The sequence below is a fragment of the Chelonoidis abingdonii genome, chromosome 10 (genome assembly GCF_003597395.2).
Source record: "Chelonoidis abingdonii isolate Lonesome George chromosome 10, CheloAbing_2.0, whole genome shotgun sequence".
Lineage (NCBI taxonomy): Eukaryota > Metazoa > Chordata > Testudines > Testudinidae > Chelonoidis > Chelonoidis abingdonii.
Window position 1 is genome coordinate 68,071,693 of NC_133778.1, and position 25,516 is coordinate 68,097,208.

Genomic DNA, 25,516 nt, shown 5'->3' on the forward strand with positions numbered 1-25,516 from the left:
AGACAGAGATCCAAGAATATTGGTCATATGAGTGGCAGACAGCAACTCAGTACAATGAGCTGTCTGACCACAATCAAGTGTTGCAGGCTTATATGTAAAGGAAGCATTTAAGGAATTTTCCACTACATTCATCGACGAAGTGGGTATTCACCACGAAAGCTCATGATCCAAAATGTCTGTTAGTCTATAAGGTGCCACAGGATTCTGTGCTGATTTTAAGGAAAGGATTTGAATAAAGGTCAATAAGAAGCTTTGCACTATGAATTACAGGGAACTCCCCCATGCATGAAGGGCAGGACGACAAAAGCATAAAGGTGCTTATTTGAAATTTAACAAGTGGATGACGAAAAAGTGGCATCAAATGGTAAGAGAGAGGCAGGAGGCAAATCTCAATAGCATATGGTAGGCTGTGAATGGCCTTGAAAATGAAAACCAATTATGTTTGATGTGATGCAGAAAAGAGAGCGAGTGGAGGGATGCAAAAGAGAGGGGTGATCTGATCAAAGCAATAGATGAAAGTGATTTTTTGCAGGCAGTAAACTGTGAATGATCGTGTGGGGAGGATTGCATTTGGTGCCTACAGGAATCAACCTCTCTCTTACTCCAAATTAATCCAGAGCTCCTAATTTTTTCCAGTGAAAGGTTCAATGCTATAACGCTACCCTAGAAACTACAGAAAACCTCAGCTCTCATGTGAAAGAATGTATGCAATATACGGTGCACCTTCATCTACTGGAAGTTTGCAACGGGTGTCCAACAGAAAACAAGATTTAACATACATACAAATAACAAATGGCTTTTCTAGTGGGGGTTCGCTAAAAGGTGGTTTTACACTGACTTTTGGAGAGGAAGAAAGTTTAAATTTCTACAGTATGAACAACCAGAGTTAGACAATACAGCAATAAAACCAATGGCGGCTGGCCTAAACTTGGCACTCCCTTTGGAGCTAGCATTGGTGAAGACTTTCAGGAAATTACCAGTATAGAAAAGCAGAAACGTGGCATTTGTTCAAATAGTGCAGAATTCTATACACAACAGTTTAAGACAAACTATACACAAAAAAAAAAACCCCAAAAAAAAAGGCTTTTTATTCTAACTGAAACTACATTCTCCCTACATAAACTCACCCTGAAATTAGTCAATGTTGAATTTGGGTGGGTCACTGAAACTATCACTCTACCTCTTGAGTGATTTTTAAAGAGCTAATGTTGCTAGTATCAGCGTCCAGCCCAAAATTCAACTTGACTGATTTCAGGGAGTTTTATCTGGAATCTGGTCAGGATCTTGGTTTGTCATTCAGCCAAGAGACAGAACCTAGATGAACAGACTCACAGCCAGTGGTTTTTTTTGTTTTTTTAGTTGCTATAAAGATATATTGTAAAGCGATACATATTGAGCTGTCATACCCAGCATTACATGCTGGAAAACAGCAGAATGTGGTTATGTAAATTAACGGCTAAGACAACAAAAATAATCCAGGAAATGGTATATTGAAGGAAATGTAAGAAAAAAAAAATCTAGCAAAGGATTGCTAGCAACTAATACTTGCACGTGCAGGCACAAGTTTTCAAAAGTGCTGTAACATCAAATGAGAGCGGGCTGTAAGGCTGAAATAGAGTCAACAACCCCTGTGTACCTGTTCACAGATTATTAAGCCAGAAGGGACCATGCAGTGATTATCTAGTCTACACAGGCCATCAGACTTTCCTGAATTAATTCCTGTTTGAACAATGCATAACTTTTAGGAACTCCAATCTTGAGTTTAAAAAATGGTCAGTGATGAAATCCACCACAAACCCTTTGTAAATAATTAATTATCCTCACTGTTAAAAACGTGCACGCTTATTTCCATATTCTGAACTGTCTGGCTCAACCTTCCAGCAATTGGATCTTGTTTATAACCTTGTCTGCTAGACTCAAAGAGCCATTATCAATTTTTGTTCCTTATGCAAGGAATTACTGGGCCACTGGAGCTGTGTAATACATGGACATCCCTAATATGTCCTTTTGGGCATGTCACATGGAGACATTTTCTGCCAACAATGCAACGGCTGTGTAAGCACTCGCCTCACTGCCTGTTATGTCCGGGTGGGGCTCCACGCAGCTAGCCAAGCCGCCAGTGTGTGGTCAGGTGGACCTTAGAATCCCAGCACTAGTGACGGGTGCTGGAGCCTTCTCCCTCCCATTTGTCACTGATCTTTTAGTAAATCACGGGACAGGCTACAGGCCTTCCCTTGAATTTTTCCTTTATGCCATGTGACCTGTTCATGTCTTTTACTAAAAATATTTGTGACAAAAATCTTTACAAAGCCACCTCCCCCCTAATTTTTTTTTCCCCCCCCCCCAATAAAAAGTACCCCCCAACACTTCCAACTTCTTTAATCAAATCACTTAAATATGGGTCTATATTAAATGTGAAAAAGTGATTACTTCAGAGCAGTTACGTAGTACACCACCCTGAAAGAGTGCTATTTAAGAGTAACTAAAGAATGAACAAACAGAATTTTTTATTTAATAATTAAATAGTGACCCTTCCACGAAGGCATCTTCTCAGGCAGCCTTTAAATTTCCTACCATATCCCTGCTGTCCTGAGGCTTTGGGTCCATCTATAAAGAAGAAGTTACTTAAGACCTAGGGCAGAGTTGCAAGTCTCCTCAAAAGGACTTTTCATTCCACGTTTTGATGAAATTTCTTTGGTCAATTAGTTTTCATAAAAACAAGGTTTAACTTAGAAAGTGCCAAGATTTTAAAATCCTAGTCTGACAATGCAATAAAGGTCTAAGATGTAGAGTGAACTAAACATTCTTTGGCACTAACAGTACGAGCCTACATTACTACAATGGTTTATATGACAATGCCTGTAGGTCAGCCAATTTCAAGCCACTATTAGAGAATGACATGGGTGAGAGTACCAGGAACACCGGGGTACTTTTTAATTTGCATACAATAGCTAACACTTATTTCCCTGTAGAACTAGTTTTCATTCTATAATTTTTTTTTTTTGTTAAAAAATAGTCTCTTATACAGACAGGGCCAGCTGCGCAAAGTTTGTAGTATGAACTCACTGAAATACTGGTAAGGTCATGATAAGTAGACTAGGTGTGTCATTAAACATCATTTGATCGGGTTTCCTGACAGTCATCCAACGAAAAGAGGTATGCCATTTATTAAGGAGCCAACAAGATGCAATTCAGCAATCTATGTTAAAATTGTTTTAGTATCTTTTTATAAAGATAATGACTATCAGGTTAAGACCATCGCTGATTAAGCTCACAAAATTATCACTGTCCAACTCTTACACAAAATTTGTTTATTTAAAAACAAAAGATCAATTATGAATATACATAGGTTTGATGGTCAAAATTCACTGTTAGTGGGAAAGAAAATATGTGAGCAGAGGTGCCCTCAGAAAGAAAAAAGTCTAATGTTATTTTAATATAATTCTGTTGTAAAATACCTTCCTACTGTACCCTTCCACTCAAGGGCTACAAAGCTGCTTCACATGTGCTAGGAGTTTTAGCCTCAAAGCCCTGAGAAGGAGGTAGTGTAACCCCTATTTTTACAGATGGGAAAAAAGGCCATGTCATAGAACCATAGACTGGAAGGGACCCTCAAGAGGTCTGCTTAGTCCAGTCCACTCACTCATGGCAGACTGAATTACTAGAACCCAAGTGCTTCTCAAGTCGTGCCACACACTTGATCAGGGAAAAAGCCCCAGGCACCGGTTGTCTACCTGCCACATCTGCAGGTTCGGCCAATCGTGGCTCCCACTGCCGGGTTGCCGCTCCAGGCCAATGGGGGCTGTGGAAGGCAAAACCAGCAACATCCCTCGGCCCGCGCTGCTTCCCGCTGCCCCATTTGGCCTGGCAGTGAACCAAGGCCAGTGAGAGCCATGATCGGCCGAAACCTGTGGACGTGGCAGGTAACAAACCGGCCTGGAACCACCAAGGGGCTTTCCTGACAAGCAGCAGCCTGACTTTGAGAAACCTGATCTAGAACCATTCCTACAGGTGTTTGTCTAATCTGCTTCTTAAAAATCTCCAATGACGGAGATTCCACAACTCCCTAGGCAATTTAATTCCAGTGTTTAACCACCAGACAGTTAGTTTTTCACTAATGTCGCAACGTAAACACCTCCCTTGCTCAATTTAAGCCACTGCTTCTTGTCCTGATCCTCGTGGTATAAGAAACAGTATTCTTCCTCTTCCTTCTAAAAACTTTTACAATACTGAAAACTTATCACATCCCCTCTCAGCCTTCCTTTTCCAGATGAAAATTGAGTTTGTTTAATCTCCCTGTTACGTCATGTTTTCTAGACCTTTCATCATTTTGTCACTCCTTCTCGTGGACCTCTCTCCAAATGTGTCTTCCCACATCCTTCGTGAAAATATGGGAGCCCAAACTGGACATCAATACTGTGCTGAGGCCTAATCAGCTCAGAGTAAGATGAAGATTAACTTCTCAATGTCTTGCTTACAACCAACCTTGCTTATACATATGTTCCCCCAGAATGATGTTTGCCCTTTTTTTTTTTTTGTTTGCAACAGTGGTTACACTGTTGACTCATATTTAGCTTGGGGACTACGATGACCGCCAGACTCCCTTCTGCAGTACTCTCCCAGGCAAGTCATTTCCATTTTTATGCATGCACTGATTGTTAACTTCCTAAGTGGAGTACTTGTGCATTTGTCCTATTTACTTCAGATCATTCTTTCCGGTTTGTCCTAGACCATTTGAATTTTAATCCTATCCTCACAAAGCACTTGCATCCCTCCAGCCTTGGTATGGTCCACTAAACTTTATAGCAGCAGAGAAAATCCTGTGGCACCTTATAGACTAACAGAGAACTTTTGGAAGCTGAGCTTTCGGGGTGAATACCCACTTCGTCAGACGCAGGTAGGGAAATATTCCAGGGGCAGGTATATAGATGCTAGCAAGCAAGCTAGAGATAACGAGGTTAGTTCAGTCAGGGAGGGTGAGGCCCTGTTCTAAGCAGTAAGGTGGAACCAAGGGGAGGAGAAATGGTTCTGTAATTGGCAAGCCCATTCACAGTTTTGTTGAGTCCAGAGTCTGATATGTCAAAATTTTGCAAATGAACTGAAGCCAAGCTAGTTTCTCTTGAAGTCTGGTCCTGAGTTTTTTGCTGCAGGATTAGACCTTAAGGTCTGCTAGAGCTGTGAAATGGCTTGCCAAATTACAGAACCAGTTTTCTCTCCCTTGGTTTTACACCTCTACTGCTAGAACAGGGCCTCACCCTCCTGACTGAACTAACCTCGTTATCATCTAGCTTGCTTTGCTAGCAATATATAATACCTGCCCCTGGAAATTTCCACTACCTGCGTCTGACGAAGTGGGTATTCACCCACGAAAGCCACGCTCCAGCAAACGTCTGTTTAGTCTATAAGGTGCCACAGGATCTCCTGCTCTTTACAGATCCAGACTAACACGGCTACCCCTCTGAAACTTTATAATGTACTCTTCAATGCCATTATTTAAATCAACTGATTGAAAATATTAAACCAAATCAGACTCAGAATTTGATCCCTGTGGGTCCCCACTTGATATGCCTTCCAGCTTGATTGTGACTACTAATAACTATTCTCTTGAAATGGTTTTCAATCACTTATAGCAGCCCTCGATGCATTCTTATAGTAGCGCCATTTACATGTATCCCTAGTTTCCTGCATCTCTTTCCCTATTAAGACTTATGCGAACAGTACAAAGCCTTACTAAAGTCCAAGTCTTTTAAACTATGAATTGAGGACTTCAATAACTCAGACAAGGTAGGGGCTAGATGACCACAATGTCCCTTCTGGACTTAAAGTCTATGAGTCATATACCAACATCTACCACCCCCAACATCCACAAGACTTGTTACCTATCCAAAGAAAGCTATCAGGTTTGGATTTGACACTGTTTGTTTTTTTTGACAATTCATGCTGATTGTTGTTACTTATCACCATTATGAACTTCTAGTCAGAGGCAAGGCAAACTTAAGCCCGTGGGACCATCACTGCCACCCCTTGAACTCCCGCCCGGAGCTAGCCACCGGCCCTCCCTGCTGTACCCTCTCTGCAGCCTCAGCTCAAACCATGCTGTCAGCCGCGCTGGGGGTGGGCATTGCGAGCTTCCTGCCAGACAGCGCTGCAGCATGCCCTAGATCCAGCCGGGCAGCAGGGCGTACCCAGTCCTGCTGCCCTGACCGCATGTTAAGAGAACAGGAAGATGGGGGGGTTGATAAGGGGCAGAAATACCGGGGGGCAAAGTCAGCGGACAGTTGGATGGGGCAGAGGTTGTGAGGGGGAGCAGTGAGGGGAACAAGGAATGGGAAGGTGATGGATAGGTGTGGGAGTCCGGGCGGGGGGTCTGTCCAGGTGTGGATAGGGGTCAGGACAGTCAGGGGATGGGGGGGCTGGATGCGGGCTGAAGGTTCCTGGGAGGAAGCTGTCGGGGGGGGGGGTCCCATGAGGGGGCAGTCAGGGGACAAGGAGCGGGGGGGGGGGGGTTGATAGGTGGGAGGGTTCTGAGGGGGCCAGTTGGGGCAGGGGCTAGGCGTTTGGGGAGGTGCACTTCCTTCTCCTACCCAGTCCTAGCATAACGTTTCAGCAATCCCCATGTGGCCCCTCAGGCGCAAAAAGTCCCCCCCCCAGATGTTTTGTCAAATTGATTGCTTAAATTATTTGCTCATTATTTTTCTGGGACAGAAGTCAGAGCTGACTATCTGTAATTCCTGGGTTGTCCCTCATTTCCCTTTCTCTAGATGGGCACTGGTATTGGTCACGCTGGATTATCAAGGCACAAAGATTCAAGCTCTACAGTAAATAAAGGGGCCGGCCACTCTATGCGTACTCATGGCAGCAACAGATCAGACAGGAATGCGCAACAAAGGCAGGCCTCCTGGCACCCCAGCAGAAACGTTACCTTTAGGTGGGAACAATGATTTGTGTGTGGCGTTGGCGGGAACGGGGAGTCATACAAAGGTCTGCTGCCACCACGGGGGGAGGGGGAGAGATTTGGCAAAGGCAACACAAAGGCACGAGCCAGCCAGAAAGGAAGGCGCAAAGGAAGCACCATTATACGGGCTAGTGAGACTCTGGACAAGAGTTAAGAAAAGACCAGGGCGGGGGAACCGTCCCAGACAGAATTCACAGGAGGGAGGTGGATTGGAGAGAGGCACTTCCAACCTGTCGCTTCTCTACACGCCAGGTGCTGCCGCCCCTGCCCGCCCCTCAACCCAGACTCGGGCCACTGTCCTGCCCCGCTCCTGCCAGGCCTGGGCCCCTCTCTCCTGCCCGCTCACCGGGGGGCTGCAGCCCGCTCCCACGCTATCCTCTCCCCGAGCGGACGCTCCCAGAGAGCGGCGCCGGCCGCAGGAAAAGAGCGGGCTCGGCAGAGGCGCCTAGGCCCGGAGCCGAGCCCGGCCGCCCCCCTCCCAGGACCTCAGCCCGCATCCAGCCCCCCCATCCCCTGACTGTCCTGACCCCTATCCACACCTGGACAGACCCCCCGCCCGGACTCCCACACCTATCCATCACCTCCCATTCCTTGTCCCCTCACTGCTCCCCCCTCACAACCTCTGCCCCATCCAACTGTCCGCTGACTGCCCCCCGGGATTTCCTGCCCCTTATCCAACCCCCCATCTTCCTGTTCTCTTAACATGCCGGTCAGAGCAGCAGGACTGGTAGCCATGCTGCCCGGCTGGATCTAGGCATGCTGCAGCGCTGTCTGGCAGGAGCTCGCAATGCCACCCCCCAGCGCGCTGACAGCATGGTGAGCTGAGGCTGCAGAGGAGGGGGTACAGCAGGGGAGGGGCCGGGGGCTAGCCTCCGTGGCCGGGAGTTCAAGGGGTGGGCAGGATGGTCCCACGGGCTGTAGTTTGCCTGCCTCTGATCTAGAAGTTCATAAGGTGATAAGTAACAACAATCAGCATGAATTTGTCAAAAACAAATAGTGTCAAACCAACCTGATAGCTTTCTTTGGTAGGGTAACAAGTCTTGTGGATGGTGGGGAGTGGTAGATGTGGTATATAGACTCATAGACTTTAAGGTCAGAAGGGACCATTGTGGTCATCTAGTCCCCTAACCTGTGTCTGAGTTATTGAAGTCCTCAATTCATAGTTTAAAGACCTTGACTTTAGTAAGGCTTTTGATACTGTCTCGCATAACGTCTTAAACTAGGGAAAGAGATGCAGGAAACTAGGGAAATACAATGTAAATGGCGCTACTATAAGATGGGTGCATAAGTGATTGGAAAACCATTCCAAGAGAATAGTTATTAGTAGTTCACAATCAAGCTGGAAGGGCATATCAAGTGGGGACCCACAGGGATCAATTCTGAGTCTGATTTGGTTTAATATTTTCATCAGTGATTTAAATAATGGCATTGAGAGTACACTTATAAAGTTTCAGAGGGGTAGCCGTGTTAGTCTGGATCTGTAAAAGCAGCAGAGAATCCTGTGGCACCTTATAGACTAACAGACGTTTTGGAGCGTGAGCTTTCGTGGATGAATACATTGATAGGCTGTTTAGTGCTCGCTGTTAACATTTATTTAATTTATCCCCGACGGGGCGACCAGATCATCCAGTAATTCTTCCCAATCTGCATGAGTATAAATATTTCTTCCTGTGCATTGAGGTTATTATTTTATCACCGGCACCATTGTTAGTTTGTTGCAGTTGGAGCACGTTTATTCTCCCACCGTTGATTACCCCGTGTCCAGGCGCAGACTGGGCCCTCCCTGCGGTTTTAGCAGCGGGGGGACTGGGGGCTGCACCCCGTTTATCCGCGTCACGGGCAGGGGATCTCTCGGGTCAGCAGAAGGAGCCGGGGCTCCGGGGGCCGAGGGAGCCTTCCCGGGACCCTGCGATGAGTTTGCCCAGCCCGGGGCGGTCTCAGCCCCCGGAGGCGCCGCGGCTGAGGCTTGCGCGGAGGGGAGCCGAGCCCCCCATTCCCCATGGAAGAGCCGGACAGGTATGGCCGAGCTGCTCGGCCGCTAAGCCCACGCTGCGCGCTGATCCGGGGGGGCCCCCCCCAAAACCCCGGGGCCCGCGGAGGTAGAAAACCCGGCGGAGGAGCAGCGGGCACGTGAGGGGGCACCGGGGCCCGCGAGCGGTGAGCGGCCCGGCCGGCTGGGGAAGGGGGCGGCCGGGCTCGGCTCCGGGCCTAGGCGCCTCTGCCGAGCCCGCTCTTTTCCTGCGGCCGGCGCCGCTCTCTGGGAGCGTCCGCTCGGGGAGAGGATAGCGTGGGAGCGGGCTGCAGCCCCCCGGTGAGCGGGCAGGAGAGAGGGGCCCAGGCCTGGCAGGAGCGGGGCAGGACAGTGGCCCGAGTCTGGGTTGAGGGGCGGGCAGGGGCGGCAGCACCTGGCGTGTAGAGAAGCGACAGGTTGGAAGTGCCTCTCTCCAATCCACCTCCCTCCTGTGAATTCTGTCTGGGACGGTTCCCCCGCCCTGGTCTTTTCTTAACTCTTGTCCAGAGTCTCACTAGCCCGTATAATGGTGCTTCCTTTGCGCCTTCCTTTCTGGCTGGCTCGTGCCTTTGTGTTGCCTTTGCCAAATCTCTCCCCCTCCCCCCGTGGTGGCAGCAGACCTTTGTATGACTCCCCGTTCCCGCCAACGCCACACACAAATCATTGTTCCCACCTAAAGGTAACGTTTCTGCTGGGGTGCCAGGAGGCCTGCCTTTGTTGCGCATTCCTGTCTGATCTGTTGCTGCCATGAGTACGCATAGAGTGGCCGGCCCCTTTATTTACTGTAGAGCTTGAATCTTTGTGCCTTGATAATCCAGCGTGACCAATACCAGTGCCCATCTAGAGAAAGGGAAATGAGGGACAACCCAGGAATTACAGATAGTCAGCTCTGACTTCTGTCCCAGAAAAATAATGAGCAAATAATTTAAGCAATCAATTTGACAAAACATCTGGGGGGGGGACTTTTTGCGCCTGAGGGGCCACATGGGGATTGCTGAAACGTTATGCTAGGACTGGGTAGGAGAAGGAAGTGCACCTCCCCAAACGCCTAGCCCCTGCCCCAACTGGCCCCCTCAGAACCCTCCCACCTATCAACCCCCCCCCCCCCGCTCCTTGTCCCCTGACTGCCCCCTCATGGGACCCCCCCCCCCGACAGCTTCCTCCCAGGAACCTTCAGCCCGCATCCAGCCCCCCCATCCCCTGACTGTCCTGACCCCTATCCACACCTGGACAGACCCCCCGCCCGGACTCCCACACCTATCCATCACCTTCCCATTCCTTGTTCCCCTCACTGCTCCCCCTCACAACCTCTGCCCCATCCAACTGTCCGCTGACTTTGCCCCCCGGTATTTCTGCCCCTTATCAACCCCCCCATCTTCCTGTTCTCTTAACATGCGGTCAGGGCAGCAGGACTGGGTACGCCCTGCTGCCCGGCTGGATCTAGGGCATGCTGCAGCGCTGTCTGGCAGGAAGCTCGCAATGCCCACCCCCAGCGCGGCTGACAGCATGGTTTGAGCTGAGGCTGCAGAGAGGGTACAGCAGGGAGGGCCGGTGGCTAGCTCCGGGCGGGAGTTCAAGGGGTGGCAGTGATGGTCCCACGGGCTTAAGTTTGCCTTGCCTCTGACTAGAAGTTCATAATGGTGATAAGTAACAACAATCAGCATGAATTGTCAAAAAAAACAAACAGTGTCAAATCCAAACCTGATAGCTTTCTTTGGATAGGTAACAAGTCTTGTGGATGTTGGGGGTGGTAGATGTTGGTATATGACTCATAGACTTTAAGTCCAGAAGGGACATTGTGGTCATCTAGCCCCTACCTTGTCTGAGTTATTGAAGTCCTCAATTCATAGTTTAAAAGACTTGGACTTTAGTAAGGCTTTGTACTGTTCGCATAAGTCTTAATAGGGAAAGAGATGCAGGAAACTAGGGATACATGTAAATGGCGCTACTATAAGAATGCATCGAGGGCTGCTATAAGTGATTGAAAACCATTTCAAGAGAATAGTTATTAGTAGTCACAATCAAGCTGGAAGGCATATCAAGTGGGGACCCACAGGGATCAAATTCTGAGTCTGATTTGGTTTAATATTTTCAATCAGTTGATTTAAATAATGGCATTGAAGAGTACATTATAAAGTTTCAGAGGGGTAGCCGTGTTAGTCTGGATCTGTAAAGAGCAGGAGATCCTGTGGCACCTTATAGACTAAACAGACGTTTGCTGGAGCGTGGCTTTCGTGGGTGAATACCCACTTCGTCAGACGCAGGTAGTGGAAATTTCCAGGGGCAGGTATTATATATTGCTAGCAAAGCAAGCTAGATGATAACGAGGTTAGTTCAGTCAGGAGGGTGAGGCCCTGTTCTAGCAGTAGAGGTGTAAAACCAAGGGAGAGAAAACTGGTTCTGTAATTTGGCAAGCCATTTCACAGCTCTAGCAGACCTTAAGGTCTAATCCTGCAGCAAAAAACTCAGGACCAGACTTCAAGAGAAACTAGCTTGGCTTCAGTTCATTTGCAAAATTTTGACATATCAGACTCTGGACTCAACAAAACTGTGAATGGGCTTGCCAATTACAGAACCATTTCTCCTCCCCTTGGTTCCACCTTACTGCTTAGAACAGGGCCTCACCCTCCCTGACTGAACTAACCTCGTTATCTCTAGCTTGCTTGCTAGCATCTATATACCTGCCCCTGGAATATTTCCCTACCTGCGTCTGACGAAGTGGGTATTCACCCCGAAAGCTCAGCTTCCAAAAGTTCTCTGTTAGTCTATAAGGTGCCACAGGATTTTCTCTGCTGCTATAAAGTTTAGTGGACCATACCAAGGCTGGAGGGATGCAAGTGCTTTGTGAGGATAGGATTAAAATTCAAATGGTCTAGGACAAACCGGAAAGAATGATCTGAAGTAAATAGGACAAATGCACAAGTACTCCACTTAGGAAGTTAACAATCAGTGCATGCATAAAAATGGAAATGACTTGCCTGGGAGAGTACTGCAGAAGGGAGTCTGGCGGTCATCGTAGTCCCCAAGCTAAATATGAGTCAACAGTGTAACCACTGTTAAAAAAAAAAAAAAAAAAGGCAAACATCATTCTGGGGGACATCATGTATTAGCAAGAGTGTTGTAAGCAAGACATGAGAAGTAATTCTTCCAATCTACTCTGAGCTGATTAGGCCTCAGCTACAGTATTGTGTCCAGTTCTGGGCTCCATATTTCACGAAGGATGTGGACACATTGGAGAGAGTCCAGAGAAGAGTGACAAAAATGATGAAAGGTCTAGAAAACATGACGTAACAGGGAAGATTAAACAAACTCAATTTTTTCAATCTGGAAAAGAGAAGGCTGAGAGGGGATGTGATAAGTTTTCAGTTATGTAAAAGATTTTTAGAAGGAAGAGGAAGAATAACTGTTTTTCTTAACCACCGAGGATAGGACAAGAAGCAGTGGGCTTAAATTGAAGCAAGGGAGGTTTACGTTGGACATTAGGAAAAACTAACTGTCTGGGTGGTTAAACACTGGAATAAATTGCCTAGGGAGGTTGTGGAATCTCCGTCATTGGAGATTTTTAAGAGCAGATTAGACAAACACCTGTCAGGAATGGTCTAGATCAGTGTTTCTCAAAGTCAGGCTGCTGCTTGTTCAGGGAAAGCCCCTGGTGGTCCAGGCCGGTTTGTTTACCTGCCACGTCCACAGGTTCGGCCGATCATGGCTCTCACTGGCCGTGGTTCACTGCCCCAGGCCAATGGGGCAGCGGGAAGCAGCGCGGGCCGAGGGATGTGCTGGCTGCCCTTCCCACAGCCCCCATTGGCCTGGAGCGGCAAACCACGGCCAGTGGGAGCCACGATTGGCCGAACCTGCAGATGTGGCAGGTAGACAAACCGGCTGCCTGGGGCTTTCCCTGATCAAGTGGTGGCACGACTTTGAGAAGCACTGGTCTAGATAATTAGTCCTGCCATGAGTGCAGTGGACTGGACTAGATGACCTCTTGAGGTCCCTTCCAGTTCTATGATTCTATGACATGCCTTGTTTTCCCATCTGTAAAATGGGGATTACACTTACCTCCTTCTCAGGGGCTTTTGAGGCTAAACTCACTAGCACATGTGAAGCACTTTTAGACCCTTGAGTGGAAGGTACAGTAGGAAGGTATTGTAACAAACAGAATTATATTAAAATAACATTAGACTTTTTTCTTTCTGAGCACCTCTGCTCACATATTTCTTCCCACTAACAGTGAATTTTGACCATCAAACCTATGTATATTCATAATTGTCTTTTGTTTTTTAAATAAACAAATTTGTGTAAAAGAGTTGGAGCAGTGATAATTTGGAGCTTATCAGCGATGGTCTTACCTGATAGTCATATCTTATAAAAAGATACTAAAACAACTTTTAAAATAGATTGGAATGCATCTTGTTGGCTCCTAATAAATGGCATACCTCTTTCGTTGGGATGACTGTCAGGAAACCGATTCAAAATGATGGTTTAATGACACACCTAGTCTACTTTCATGGCTTACCAGTATTCAGGTGAGTTCATACTACAAACTTTGCGCAGCTGGCCCTGTCTGTATAAGAGGAACTATTTTAACAAAAAAAAAAAATTATATGAATGAAAACTAGTTTCTACAGGGAAATAAGTGTTAGCTATATGTATGCAAAATTAAGAAGTACCCCGGTGTTCCTGGTACTCTCACCCATGTCATTCTCTAATAGTGGCTTGAAAATTGGCTGAACCTACAGAGCATGTCATATAAACCATTGTAGTAGATGTAGGCTCGTACTGTAGTTGCAAAAGAATGTTTAGTTCACTCTACATCTAGACCTTTATTGCATTGTCAGACTAGGATCTTAAAATTCTTTGGCACTTTCTAAGTAACCTTGTTTTTATGAAAACTATTGACAAAGAATTTCATTCAAAACGTGGAATGAAAAAGTCCTTTGAGGAGACTTGCAAACTCTGCCCTAGAGTCTTAAAGTAACTTCTTCTTTATAGATGACCCAAAGCCTCAGGACAGCAGGGATATGGTAGGAAATTTAAAGCTGCCTGAGACAGATGCCTCGTGGAAGGGTCACTATTTAATTATTAAATATTAAAAATTCTGTTTGTTCATTCTTTAGTTACTCTTAAATAGCACTCTTTCAAGGGTGGCTGATACTTACGTAATCTGCTTCTGAAGTATCACTTTCACAAATAATATAGACCCCATAATTCTAAGTGATCTGATTAAAGAAGTTGAGTGTGGGTATGGGGGGAATAGGAGGTGGCTTTGTAAAGATTTTGTCACAAATATTTTTAGTAAAAGACATGAACAGGTCACTGGCAATAAAGAAAAATTCAGGGAAGCCTGTGACCTGTCCGTGACTTTTAATAAAAAGATCAGTGACAAAATGGGAAGGGAGAAGGCTCCAGCACCCGTCACTAGTGCTGGGATTCTAAGGTCCCCTGCCACCACTGGCGGCTTGGCTGCTGCGTGGGCCCCCCCGGACACTCAACAGGCAGTGAGGCGAGTGCTTACACAGCCGTTGCATGTTGCAGAAAATGTCTCCAGTGACTGACCCAAAAGGACATATTGGGGATGGTCCATGTTTACACAGCTCCAGTGGCCCCAGTATCCATTGCATAAGGAACAAAAATTTGATAATGGGCTCTTGAGTCTAGCAGACAAAGGTATAACAAGATCCAATTGCTGGAAGTTGAAGCCAGACAGATTCAGATTGGAAATAAGGTGCACGTTTTAACAGTGAGGATAATTAATTATTTACAAGGGGTTGTGGTGGATTTTCCATCACTGACCATTTTTAAACTCAAGATTGGATGTTTTCCTAAAAGTTATGCACTTGTTCAAACAGGAATTAATTCAGGAAAGTCTGATGGCCTGTGTAGACTAGATAATCACTGCATGGTCCCTTCTGGCTTAATAATCTGTGAACAGGTACACAGGGGTTGTGACCTCTATTTCAGCCTTACAGCCCGCTTCTCATTTGAATGCTACAGAGCACTTTTGAAAACTTGTGCTGCAACGTGCACGTATAAGATTGCTAGCACATCCTTTGCTAGATTTTTTTTTTCTACATTTCCTCAAATATACCATTTCCTGGAATATTTTTGTTGGTCTTAGACCGTAATTTACATAACCACATTCTGCTGTTTCCAGCATGTAATGCTGGGTAGGACAGCTCATATGTATCGCTTTACAATATATCTTTATAGCAACTAAAAAAACAAAAAAACCCACTGCTGTGAGTCTGTCATCTAGGTCTGTCTCTTGGCTGAAATGACAAACCAAGATCCTGACCAGATTCCAGATAAACTCCCTGAAATCAGTCAAGTTGAATTTGGGCTGGACGCTGATACTAGCACATCTAGCTCTTTAAAAATCACTCAAGAGGTAGAGGTGATAGTTTCAGTGACCCACCCAAATTCAACTTGACTAATTTCAGGGTGAGTTTATGTAGGGAGAATGTAGTTTCAGTAGAATAAGCCTTTTGTTTTTTGTTATAGTTTGTCTTAAACTGTTGTATAGAATTTTGCACTATTGAACAAATGCCACGTTCTGCTTTTCTATACTGGTAATTTCCTGAAAGTCTTTCACCAATGCTAGCTCCAAAGGGAGTGCAAGTTTAGGCCAGCCGCCATTGGTTTTTATTGCTGTATTGTCTAACTCTGGTTGTTCATACTGTAGAAATTAAACTTTCTTCCTCTCCAAAAGCTCAGTGATAAAACCACCTTTTAGCAGAACCCCCACTAAAGAAAAAGCCATTTGTATTTGTATGTATGGTAAATCTGTTTTCTGTTGACACCCGTTGCAACTTCCAGTAGATGAAGGTGCACCTTATATGTGCATACATTTCTTTCTACATGAGAGCTGAGGTTTTCTGTAGTTTCTAAGGTAGCGTATAGCATGAACCTTTCACTGGAAAAATTAGGAGCTGCTGGATTACATTTTGGAGTAGAGGAGAGGTTAGTTCCTGTAGAGCACCAAATGCAATCCCTCCCCACACAGATCCATTCACAGTACTGCTGCAAAAAATCACTTTCATCTCATTGCTTTGATCAGATCACCCCTCTCTTTGCATCCCTCCACTCGCTCTCTTTTCTGCATCACATCAAACATAAATTGGTTTTCATTTTCAAGGCCATTCACAGCCTACCATATGCTATTGAGATGTTGCCTCCTGCCTCTACTCTACCATTGATGCCAACTTTCGTCATCCACTTGTTAAATTTTCAAATAAGCACCTTTATGCTTTTGTCCGTCCTGCCCTTCATGCATGGGAGGAGTTCCCTGTAAGCATGTGCAAAGCTATCTTATTGACCTTATTCAAATCCTTCCTTAAAATCAGCACAGAATCCTGTGGCACCTTATAGACTAACAGACGTTTTGGATCATGAGCTTTCGTGGGTGAATACCCACTTCGTCAGATGAATGTAGTGGAAATTCCTTAAAATGCTCCTTTACCATAAAGCCTGCAACAACTTGATGGTGGTCAGACAGCTCATGTACTGAGATTGCTGTCTGCCACTCATACTGACCAATATTCTTGCGGTTTTTCTTGTGCTTCTCCATCTGTCTGTATCCACCTGTTGTCTCTTGTAAGCTGTTTGGGACAGGAACTGTCTTTTCGTTCTGTGTTTGAACAGCACTAGCACAGTGAGGTTCTGATCTCTGCCTTGGGCTTCTAAGTGATGCTGCAAGATAAATAATAAAATAATTCTCGGTGTTACATTGGGAAAAGCTAATAAAGTGGCTACTTGTCTCTTGATAGGGATGGGGGAGAAGGACGAAGGAATTGATGCATATTTCTTTCTCAAATAACTTTTGTGACCCTTGTAACTTTTCTTCTAAGATGATGGAAGATTGTTTATCAAAGAAAATAGAGATCACTGTCTCGGAAGCAGAAAAACGAACTGGAAGAAATGCCATGAACATGCAAGAAACCTATACTGCTTACCTCATTGAGACAAGGTGGGTAATAAGAACTAAGGTGAATGTAGGTTGGTAGATGAGCTATTTTTTTTAAAAGGTAGACTAGCTTCTGATTGTACATTATTTCTTTAAAACACCTATTTAGAGTCCAAGTGCAGTTACAGTGAGAGAACAGGGTTAGTTTCTGCTTTCAATTATACAATATCTATTTATGTGGGAAAGAGTACAACTTTTTATGTGAAAATGTGGGAGGTGACAAAGGGGTAGAGGAACTCTGGGCTGGTTTACACTCTGGAGGGAGATCGATCTTAGTTATGCAACTTCAGCTACGTGAATAACGTAGCTGAAGTCAACGTACTTAGATCAACTTACCGTGGTGTCTTCACTCGGTATGTCTCATCGATTCCCCTTGCACTTCTCGTTGAGGTGGAGTACTGGAGCCGACGCTAGAGCAGTCGGGGGTCGATTTATCGTGTTTATACTAGACACTATAAATCGACCCCCCCCCCGCTGGATCGATCACTGCCCTTTGATTCAGCCGCTAGTGTAGACGTGCCCTCTGGATGAGCAGCTCTAATCCATATTGTAGGCAACTGTTCATCCTGTGTTTTTTGGAAGGTGCATTTGAAAGATTTTTTGACACTGTGTTAAACAACAACCTTCCTTGATGCATGCTTGATTCTCAGGGTGAAATGTGCTTGGTCAGAATGTACGTTGTGGCTGAAAATAATGATTTGACTTATTTGGCATACAGGAAAGCAAAGGGATCTCATGTTTTGAATTTTGCTAGTTAAGTCAAAACTCGTAGCAGTTAGCTGTATGCTAAATTTATCTATTTTTTTTAAATGGTACTGAAGAAATCAAATTAACGTTTTCCTCTTTGAGGGACATTTTAAAGTAAGCATTTAATTAACCTACTTCTCTTACCAAGTACCAATTCAGGCATACTTTTGTTGTTTTTTTTATTAGAAATTGTTTTTGTTGCTTAAATGGTTTTTCAAATCAGGTGCTATTAACTGTCTACGTAATGCAAATATGGCAAACACATTTCTGTCTATGCAATGAAGATTGCTTGCAATTGTAAATGTTCAAGCAGTAGTGAACAAGTGTAAATAAAAACAGGTCAGACTTTTTCACAAGATAGATTTCCACCTGTCAAAGAGCCACTTTGATACCTTTACTCACTTTGGAAAGCACTTTGTTCCCTAAGTGGTCCCATCAATGGGACAGCTTGTGGAGATTGCTCCTATTAAGAAAAGTAAAAGGTTCAGAATCCAGCCCTAGATGGGGTCCTGTACCTGTTGCCATTGACATCAGTACCGCGTATATGTATGTATATTTTATGAGTAAATCTGGAAACGTGAAGTCTACACAGAACTTTGTGAAACTAACAAAGTTTAGTAATCTTTTACATAGATACAAAATTAATATATCCCGAAGAATTTAAATTGCAACGTAAGTGACATTTCCCATGATATGAGACACCCAGTAGTGAAGCGGCTCTTTAATTTGTAATGGCTTTCAAACATTCCTTTGTAGGGTAATTTATTTCACACTGATTGTTGATACTGTAAAGCTGCAACATACTCATGCAGAAATACCTTTGTTATATATTATGCTGAATTCTAAGAATAGATCATGACATCTTTTTTGTGCATCATGCCTCTATATGCTAATAGAGTACATGAGGTTCTCTCTCACTTTGGAAGTTTAACTTCTTAAAAGAGAAGCTCCAGGAGAGATTCCTGCTTAATTTGTGTTTATGGGTGTAACATACATATTCCCCACCACTGTAGTTTTGCATACTTGGTTACATGTGCATTTATAAAGCCATAAGATTTTTTTCCTTTAAAATGTATGGTCTTAAAGTTAGGGATGTAATGAATCTTTCGTTTAGATAAAAATACCATTTTGCCAGTATTTGTATTTGACAGCTAGGGAAGGGCAAAATCTGTAGCTAGCTGTGATATGAAGTGCACACTGGTGTGCATCTGTTAGAGCTGGACAAAATTTTCAGATAACTTTTTTTTTTGCCAAAAAATGCATATTTAAGTTTGACCAAAATATTTTGCAAATAATGTCAAATTCACGAATTGTTGTGGCTGAAAATACCAAAACATTTTGATTTTTTTCTTTTCAGGCTGATTTTTTCCTTCAGTTTCATAAAGGAAAAGCCTTCAAATGAAATATTTTGGGTTGAATGAAATGTTTTGTTTGACCTGAAACAATTTTTTTTCTGGTTCAGCCAAACTGGAAAATCATTTGTTAGCACAACTCTAGTCTCTCTATACAGCCCTAAACCATGCTGATGCCTTCTCCAGTTCCCATCATTTTTGCTTGCACAGCTCTTTCCCAGTGCCAGAGATGCCTCTCATTGCCCATGTTCCTGCTTCCTACCACTCAGATTCTTATTCAGTGGTCAGCAACTGCTAAGGCTAATTACATAGTTGTCAGACAAATACTGAAAATGTGAATTTGTCCCATTCTATTTGCAAGGCGTGCTGGCTTCCCAATACAAATGTAATTGCAGGCTATTAAACTTGCATCATACTGAGCTTGTAAATTTGAGTGGACTTCACAATATGCCTGAAGATAATAGGATATTTTGATGTTCTGTAGCTAAGGAATAAAATTCAGTTCACAATAGCATGAAAGAAGAACATTCAGTAACAGTTGCATTATATTTACGATTATTCATGGTTTCCAAGGCTTCCACTGTCCAGGTTTTAAATATGGGGTGGTGATGGTTGTTTTTTTTTTTTTTAAAGTCAAATTGTACAAATAACTAAGAGTGTACTAAACTTGAATGCAACAGTGGCAGTCAGAAAAGTTAATAGAATGTTGGGAATCATTAAGAAAGGGATAGATAAGACAGAAAATATCATATTTTCTCTATATCAATCTATGGTATGCCCACGTCTTGACTACTGCGTGCAGATGTGGTTGTCCCATTTCAAAAAAGATATATTGGAATTGGAAAGGGTTCAGAAAAGAGCAACAAAAATTATTAGGTGTATAGAACGGCTTCCATATGAGGAGAGATTAATAAGACTGGGACTTTTCAGCTTGGAAAAGAGACAACTAAGGGGTGATATGATTGAGGTCTATAAAATCATGGCTGGTGTAGAGAAAGTAAATAAGAAAGTACTGTTTACTCATTCTCATAACACAAGAACTAGGGGTCACCAAATGAAATTAATGGGGGGCAGGTTTAAAACAAACAAAAGGAAGTATTTTTTCATACAACGCATAGTCAACCTGTGGAACTCTTTGCCAGAGGATGTTGTGAAGGCCAAAACTATAACAGAGTTCAAAAAAGAACGAGGTAAATTCATGGAGGATAGGTCCATCAATGGCTATTAGACAGAATGGGAAGGGATGGTGTCCCTAGCTTCTGTTTGCCAGAAGCTGGGAATGAGCGGCAGGGAATGGATCACTTGGTGACTGCCTGTTCTGTTCATTCCCTCTGGGCACCTGGCTTTGGCCACTGTCAGAAGACAAGATGCTGGGCTAGATGGACTTTTGGTCTGACCCGTTATGGCCATTCTTATGTTCTGATGAATGTGCCTTGGTAATGGAAGATAAGTATGTGGCTATTGGAAATATACCAAGCTGGGCACACGTACAAACTGAGCTGTGAGAAGATCTAATGTGTTTCGAACTATCCTTGGGAGTCAGTGAAACCCACTAACTAGTTTGTTTCAAAATGCAAGTGATAGTATCTCCATCTTCCTTTAGGAAAAGGATGTATGCAGTGAATTTTAAAGTTTCACCCACGCCATCGTCAGATGGGATTTCCTTATTGATCTGTTGTTTATCAGTGACCATTAGAAAACTTGGTGTGGATTCTTTCTCTGACAACGCGTTGCAGCACTGTAGGCTGCGAAAGTCCAGCACATCTCAGATGTCGGACTTCCCAAAGGGATCCCATTTTATTTAAATTCTTGGTTTACACTGTTAGCATTGACTCAATAGATCTTACGGATAAAACTTTTTTCTTCTGTTTTCTATTTTCTAACAGTCTTGAGAAAGCATATCCATATCCAGCATCGATAAAATCACTGTCAGAGCACTTGTCCTCTTCAAAGCACTTGATAAACATACATCAGTCTTTGCAGTACCCCCTTGAGAGAAGTAGGTAAATGCCATCTACATTGTACAAATGAGGGAGAGAAGCTAGAGTGAACATGGGTGCCTAAAAGTCAGGCACCTAAATAATAGTTGCCTGATTTTCAGAGATGCTGAGCACCTGCATCTCCTGCTTCGTGCAGGAGGAAATGCAGGTATTCAGCACCTCTGAAAAATCAGACAACTTTTAACTTAAATAAAAAAGCTTTAGGTACCCATTTGAAAATGTTGATGTAAGTGATTTTGTCTGATGACAGCTCTCTTTGGCAGCTTTCAAACCTACCAGTGTCTGGTAGAAACAGCTGAAATGTGAGACAGATGAATGAAATGTGGCCCACCTGTGTTCCACACTGCCACAACTGACAAACTATAATGGTTTTTAACCATGGAATCTGTTTGAGTGGTTCTCTTTTTAAATCCAGTTTGTCTTAAAGAAAACTGGAAAAAGAGCATTTCTATCACGTGCAACAATAAAGATGCTGTCATTTGGGCTGTTGGCAGGGTTTGAACCTAAGACGTACAGAGCTAAAGTATGAAGTTTTAGCCTTCATGTAAACCAGCCGCTAGAGGGAGAAGTACTGAAACACATAACATTCTACCACCATAGCAAATAGTCGGGTATCAGGAGTCCTCGATTCTAGTCTTGCGTCTGGGAAGAGCATGGTGTAGTAGTTAGACAGGATAGCCAAGTACTTTAGTTTGTTGCGTTCAGAAGGAAAGCCAGTGGGGCAGCATGGCTTTGACCCAAGTTTTGTTTCTAGTTCTGGTAGAAATGATCTTGTAAGCTCTCAGCTAAATTATTTGTAAAATGGGAGAAATAATACTTGCCTCCCCCTAGGGTCCGGGATATAAGCCATTGCTTAACTGTAAGGGGTTTTAAAGTGTATATATAAATACAGACAGTGAGAGAAGTGATCCTGGAATCCATAGCTTGCTGGCTCCTACGTCAGTGCCCTTTCCCTTACACCAGAGTATTGTGAGGGTTTCTGTCTTCTCCATGGAACATAAAGTAAGTTTCCATGAGGGCAGTATAGTACGTCATCACTGACCTAGGTGTTCAGATTTCATGGTGAAGGCATATGACCAGATAGGTATGATGTAATCTATAAAGATGTTAGAATGCAGGATGACTATTCACGATGTAAGTAAGAATATCTGCTAAATCTAAGATAATACTAAACTAAACATGGTAAGTTTGTGTGTGTGTGTGTGTGTGTGTTTTTTTGTTGTTTTTTTTTTCCTTTTCCTAAATATCTTTCCACTGCTGGAGGCACTGTTTCAGGTTCAGTCCATATGTTGACTTGACCCTTGTCCTAAAATCTTATTCAGGAGATTTAGGGGGATGAACCCTGCTAACCCTGGTTTTTGTTTGTTTGTTTGTTTGTTTGTTTTTTACCAATTGGTGATTCTTGGGATGCAAAAGTGTTTTCTGTCAACAAAACTACCTTTTATCAATATATTTTGGCACACTATGATCAGTAACTTGCAAAGGATGTTTGACATTACTGTCCCTTAATGGCTCTTATTCTGTTTGTCATGAGACCCCAGTATAGAGATCAATTTTTGGAGAGGAAGGACTGCATGACTCTAACAGGTACACATATACAGCATTTATATAGAGGATCAACACGGTGTGGAGCAACAGTGGATCAGTGGAGGATCAGTGGAGCAACAGTGTCATTTATTGTGTGAATGCTGAAAGATCAAAGGCAAAACCTAACCATGTAACTTAAACAGTCGAAAGAGGGTGTTTGGTTTTACAAGGAAATAAAGCTCATATGTTTCCTTCCTTTCTCATTTAAGATTCATGAAGTAATTTCTCTTTATACTACATTAAGAGCTGTTTAATGGCTCATTTCAGATCATTAGTTTATATAGCAAATGGGAAGACGTTAAGTAGATGAGCTAAATTTTTCACATTGGCACTTTGAATTAGGGTAAAGGAATGTGGCTTTTAGAGTAACCTAATCTCCTAATCACTTATCATAACATCAGTTATGGAGGTAAAAGTTGAAGGTTTTAATTTTTGTCATTTAATTTTTTCCAGGCAGGCTGGTTCAGCCAATGAATAAAGTGTATTGTTGGAACTGTACTTCGAGGGGAAACATATGGTTTTCCTATCTGAACATTGTACAAGCATTATATTGTATTTTTAAAACCAAAACAAATTGAAAAGTTTGATTGAATGTCAACAAGTGATTATGATCTTAATTGAAGCTGTGTCTACAATACTTGCATTTTATGATGGAGTTCATGATGTGGCCTCAAAAATTAGATGGTAATGAAGGTATTAAGTGTAATGAGTACCTCTGTGAATTTCTACTTCCTTTTGGAACAAGTTGCTCGGGAGACCGATTCTTGTAATCGGTGACATTTTATGGCTTCATAATGCAGCCAGGTGGAGACATATTTTATAAGATTAAAAAATGCTTTCTCCCATCTTGCCTGCTTCTCCCAAATCCATCCCCACAAAATTCCAGTCCCTCATTAGTACCGTATTGAAAAAGCCAATTCTGTGGATGAAGGTTCACAATCAAGATTTGTATGGTTTTTGTCCATCACAGCTCTGCAAAAGCATCCGGTCTTGCTTTCCCAGTCTTATCCCACTCAAACTCTCCAGTTCTTTGTATTTCTCCAAGTTACATATCATCCATTTCTCCTTGGACTATCAAAAAATTGGGGGAGGAAAGTAGAGGTGGTGTTTCCTCTCTTAACTATTTACTGCAGCAATGAATATTTTGAACTACAAATGACTGTAAATGTTAGTTAAGGAGTTAGGCTTTAGGACCATTATTAAAGTTAGTTGAATAGGCTTAAGAAGCATAAGTCTTGTAGGATTGCATTGTTTTTTTTTAAATACGTAAAAGGAATTTAATGCTTGTGCAGGTACCTGATTAAAGCTCTGGAGACTGTAGTCATCTTCATAGAATACTGTCATATCAGTATACCTCAATACTTAATCTGGAGTGACCACTTGTAGGGATGAGAGCATTCAGTCCATTGGCTTCTGGGTTCAGACGTAGGCTTTTGTGAGTGGGAGAATTGGCCCTCCCTAGACATATAGAGGAGGGAGTAAGCCATCCCATGCTGGAGGCAGCCCCCGGAAGAAACTGGGATTTCCCCAGCTACATTTGGGAATAGCAGAAGCAGGGAGCTTGGAGAAGGCGTATTCAAGGATCCTAGTGCAGGGGTTCTCACAACACATTTGGTGGCATCAGAGTGTGGCTACCAACTCCTTGCCGGTGGCCGCTCTGACATTTTTCCTAAAATACTTAACTAACTTTAGGAAAAACAAATAAATACGCACGTATACATATCATTGTAATTTATTTATGTACCATATTTTTTGCAGACACAATAATAAAAATAATGTACGGTTGTCTCTCTTCTTTACTAGACCTAAACAGAATAGAAACACAAATAAGGTGCTTTTCATGTTCTTGTCTTTTTTTCTTGTTTTTTCTGCTTTTTTGGTTGGTTTTAAAAACAAAACAAAACAAAAAAAACCTTGCTGGCTACTCAGTCTGCTGTGAAAAGATATTAACAAGCACACAAATATTACTTTTTGCAGCAGACTTACTCAGCCCCAGCAAGCCCGGGTACAAGTTAATCCCTGGATGGAAGGTGGGTACAGAGTCAGCAGGGGCCAGGGGTGATGGGACACTGCGGGAGGCAGCAGAGCCCAGGAGTGATACGGGGATGAGCTTGGGGCCAGAGCCCACCACTCTTGTGGCCGGGGAATGGAGCTCGAAGCCCTGTGGCTGGAGCCTGCTGCCTGATGCTCCAGGGCTGAAGCCTGACCCCATTGATTGGGAAGGTGGGGAACTTGCACCTGTTGCCTGCTCTTCCAGCTTTTGTCTCCAGTCTCCAGAGAGGGCAGGGTCCAACCACTGCTGCTTCTGCCCTCCCCCTCTTCCTTCTCCCAAATCACTGCCCAGGAGGCTGTGGCCACACGAAAAGTCCCTGGTGAGCGCATGCAAGAAACACTGCCCTAGCGTCTGTATGCTTGTGATGTTAGCAGGCAGCTTTTCACAACTTGAAATCTGGATGTTATTTTCTGTGTGACCCTCTCGCTCACCCTCTGCTGCCAGGCTCGCTCCCCCTGTTCACTCTGTTCCTCTCCGTGTTTCTTCTGCCCCCCGCCCGCCCATTCTTCCTTGCCCCATAACAAACTAAAAGGAAAGGGAACTAACTTGATGTGTATCATTCATACTGATCACTCCCCTTTGTCTTTTGCCTTTTTAGTTTACTCTTACTTACCTATTGCACTGACCAATCTAAGAAGAGAGTTTGAATGTAAACTTTTTAGGGCAGAGACTGTCTTGCCATACGTGTATATGGCACCTAGCACAACCAGGTCCTGATTGTGACTGGGGCTTTGGGTGCTACCATAACACAAATAATAAGATAGCTTCCACAAATGTAGATACTCTGTCTTGGTGACGACTCCTTAATCAGTAACTGAAGTAGTATATGTAATTCCTCCTTCTCTCCATGC

General features: G+C 43.7%; 1 protein-coding gene across 1 annotated transcript in view; it reads left to right on the forward strand.

Moving 5' to 3' along the window:
* Positions 1–25,516, forward strand: part of SNX4 (sorting nexin 4) — a 72,080-nt gene that overhangs the window by 436 nt on the left and 46,128 nt on the right. The window contains exon 2 of the mRNA XM_032793987.2: positions 16,811–16,929. Coding sequence (XP_032649878.1) covers positions 16,811–16,929 — 119 coding nt within the window. The remainder of the gene's footprint in view (positions 1–16,810; positions 16,930–25,516) is intronic.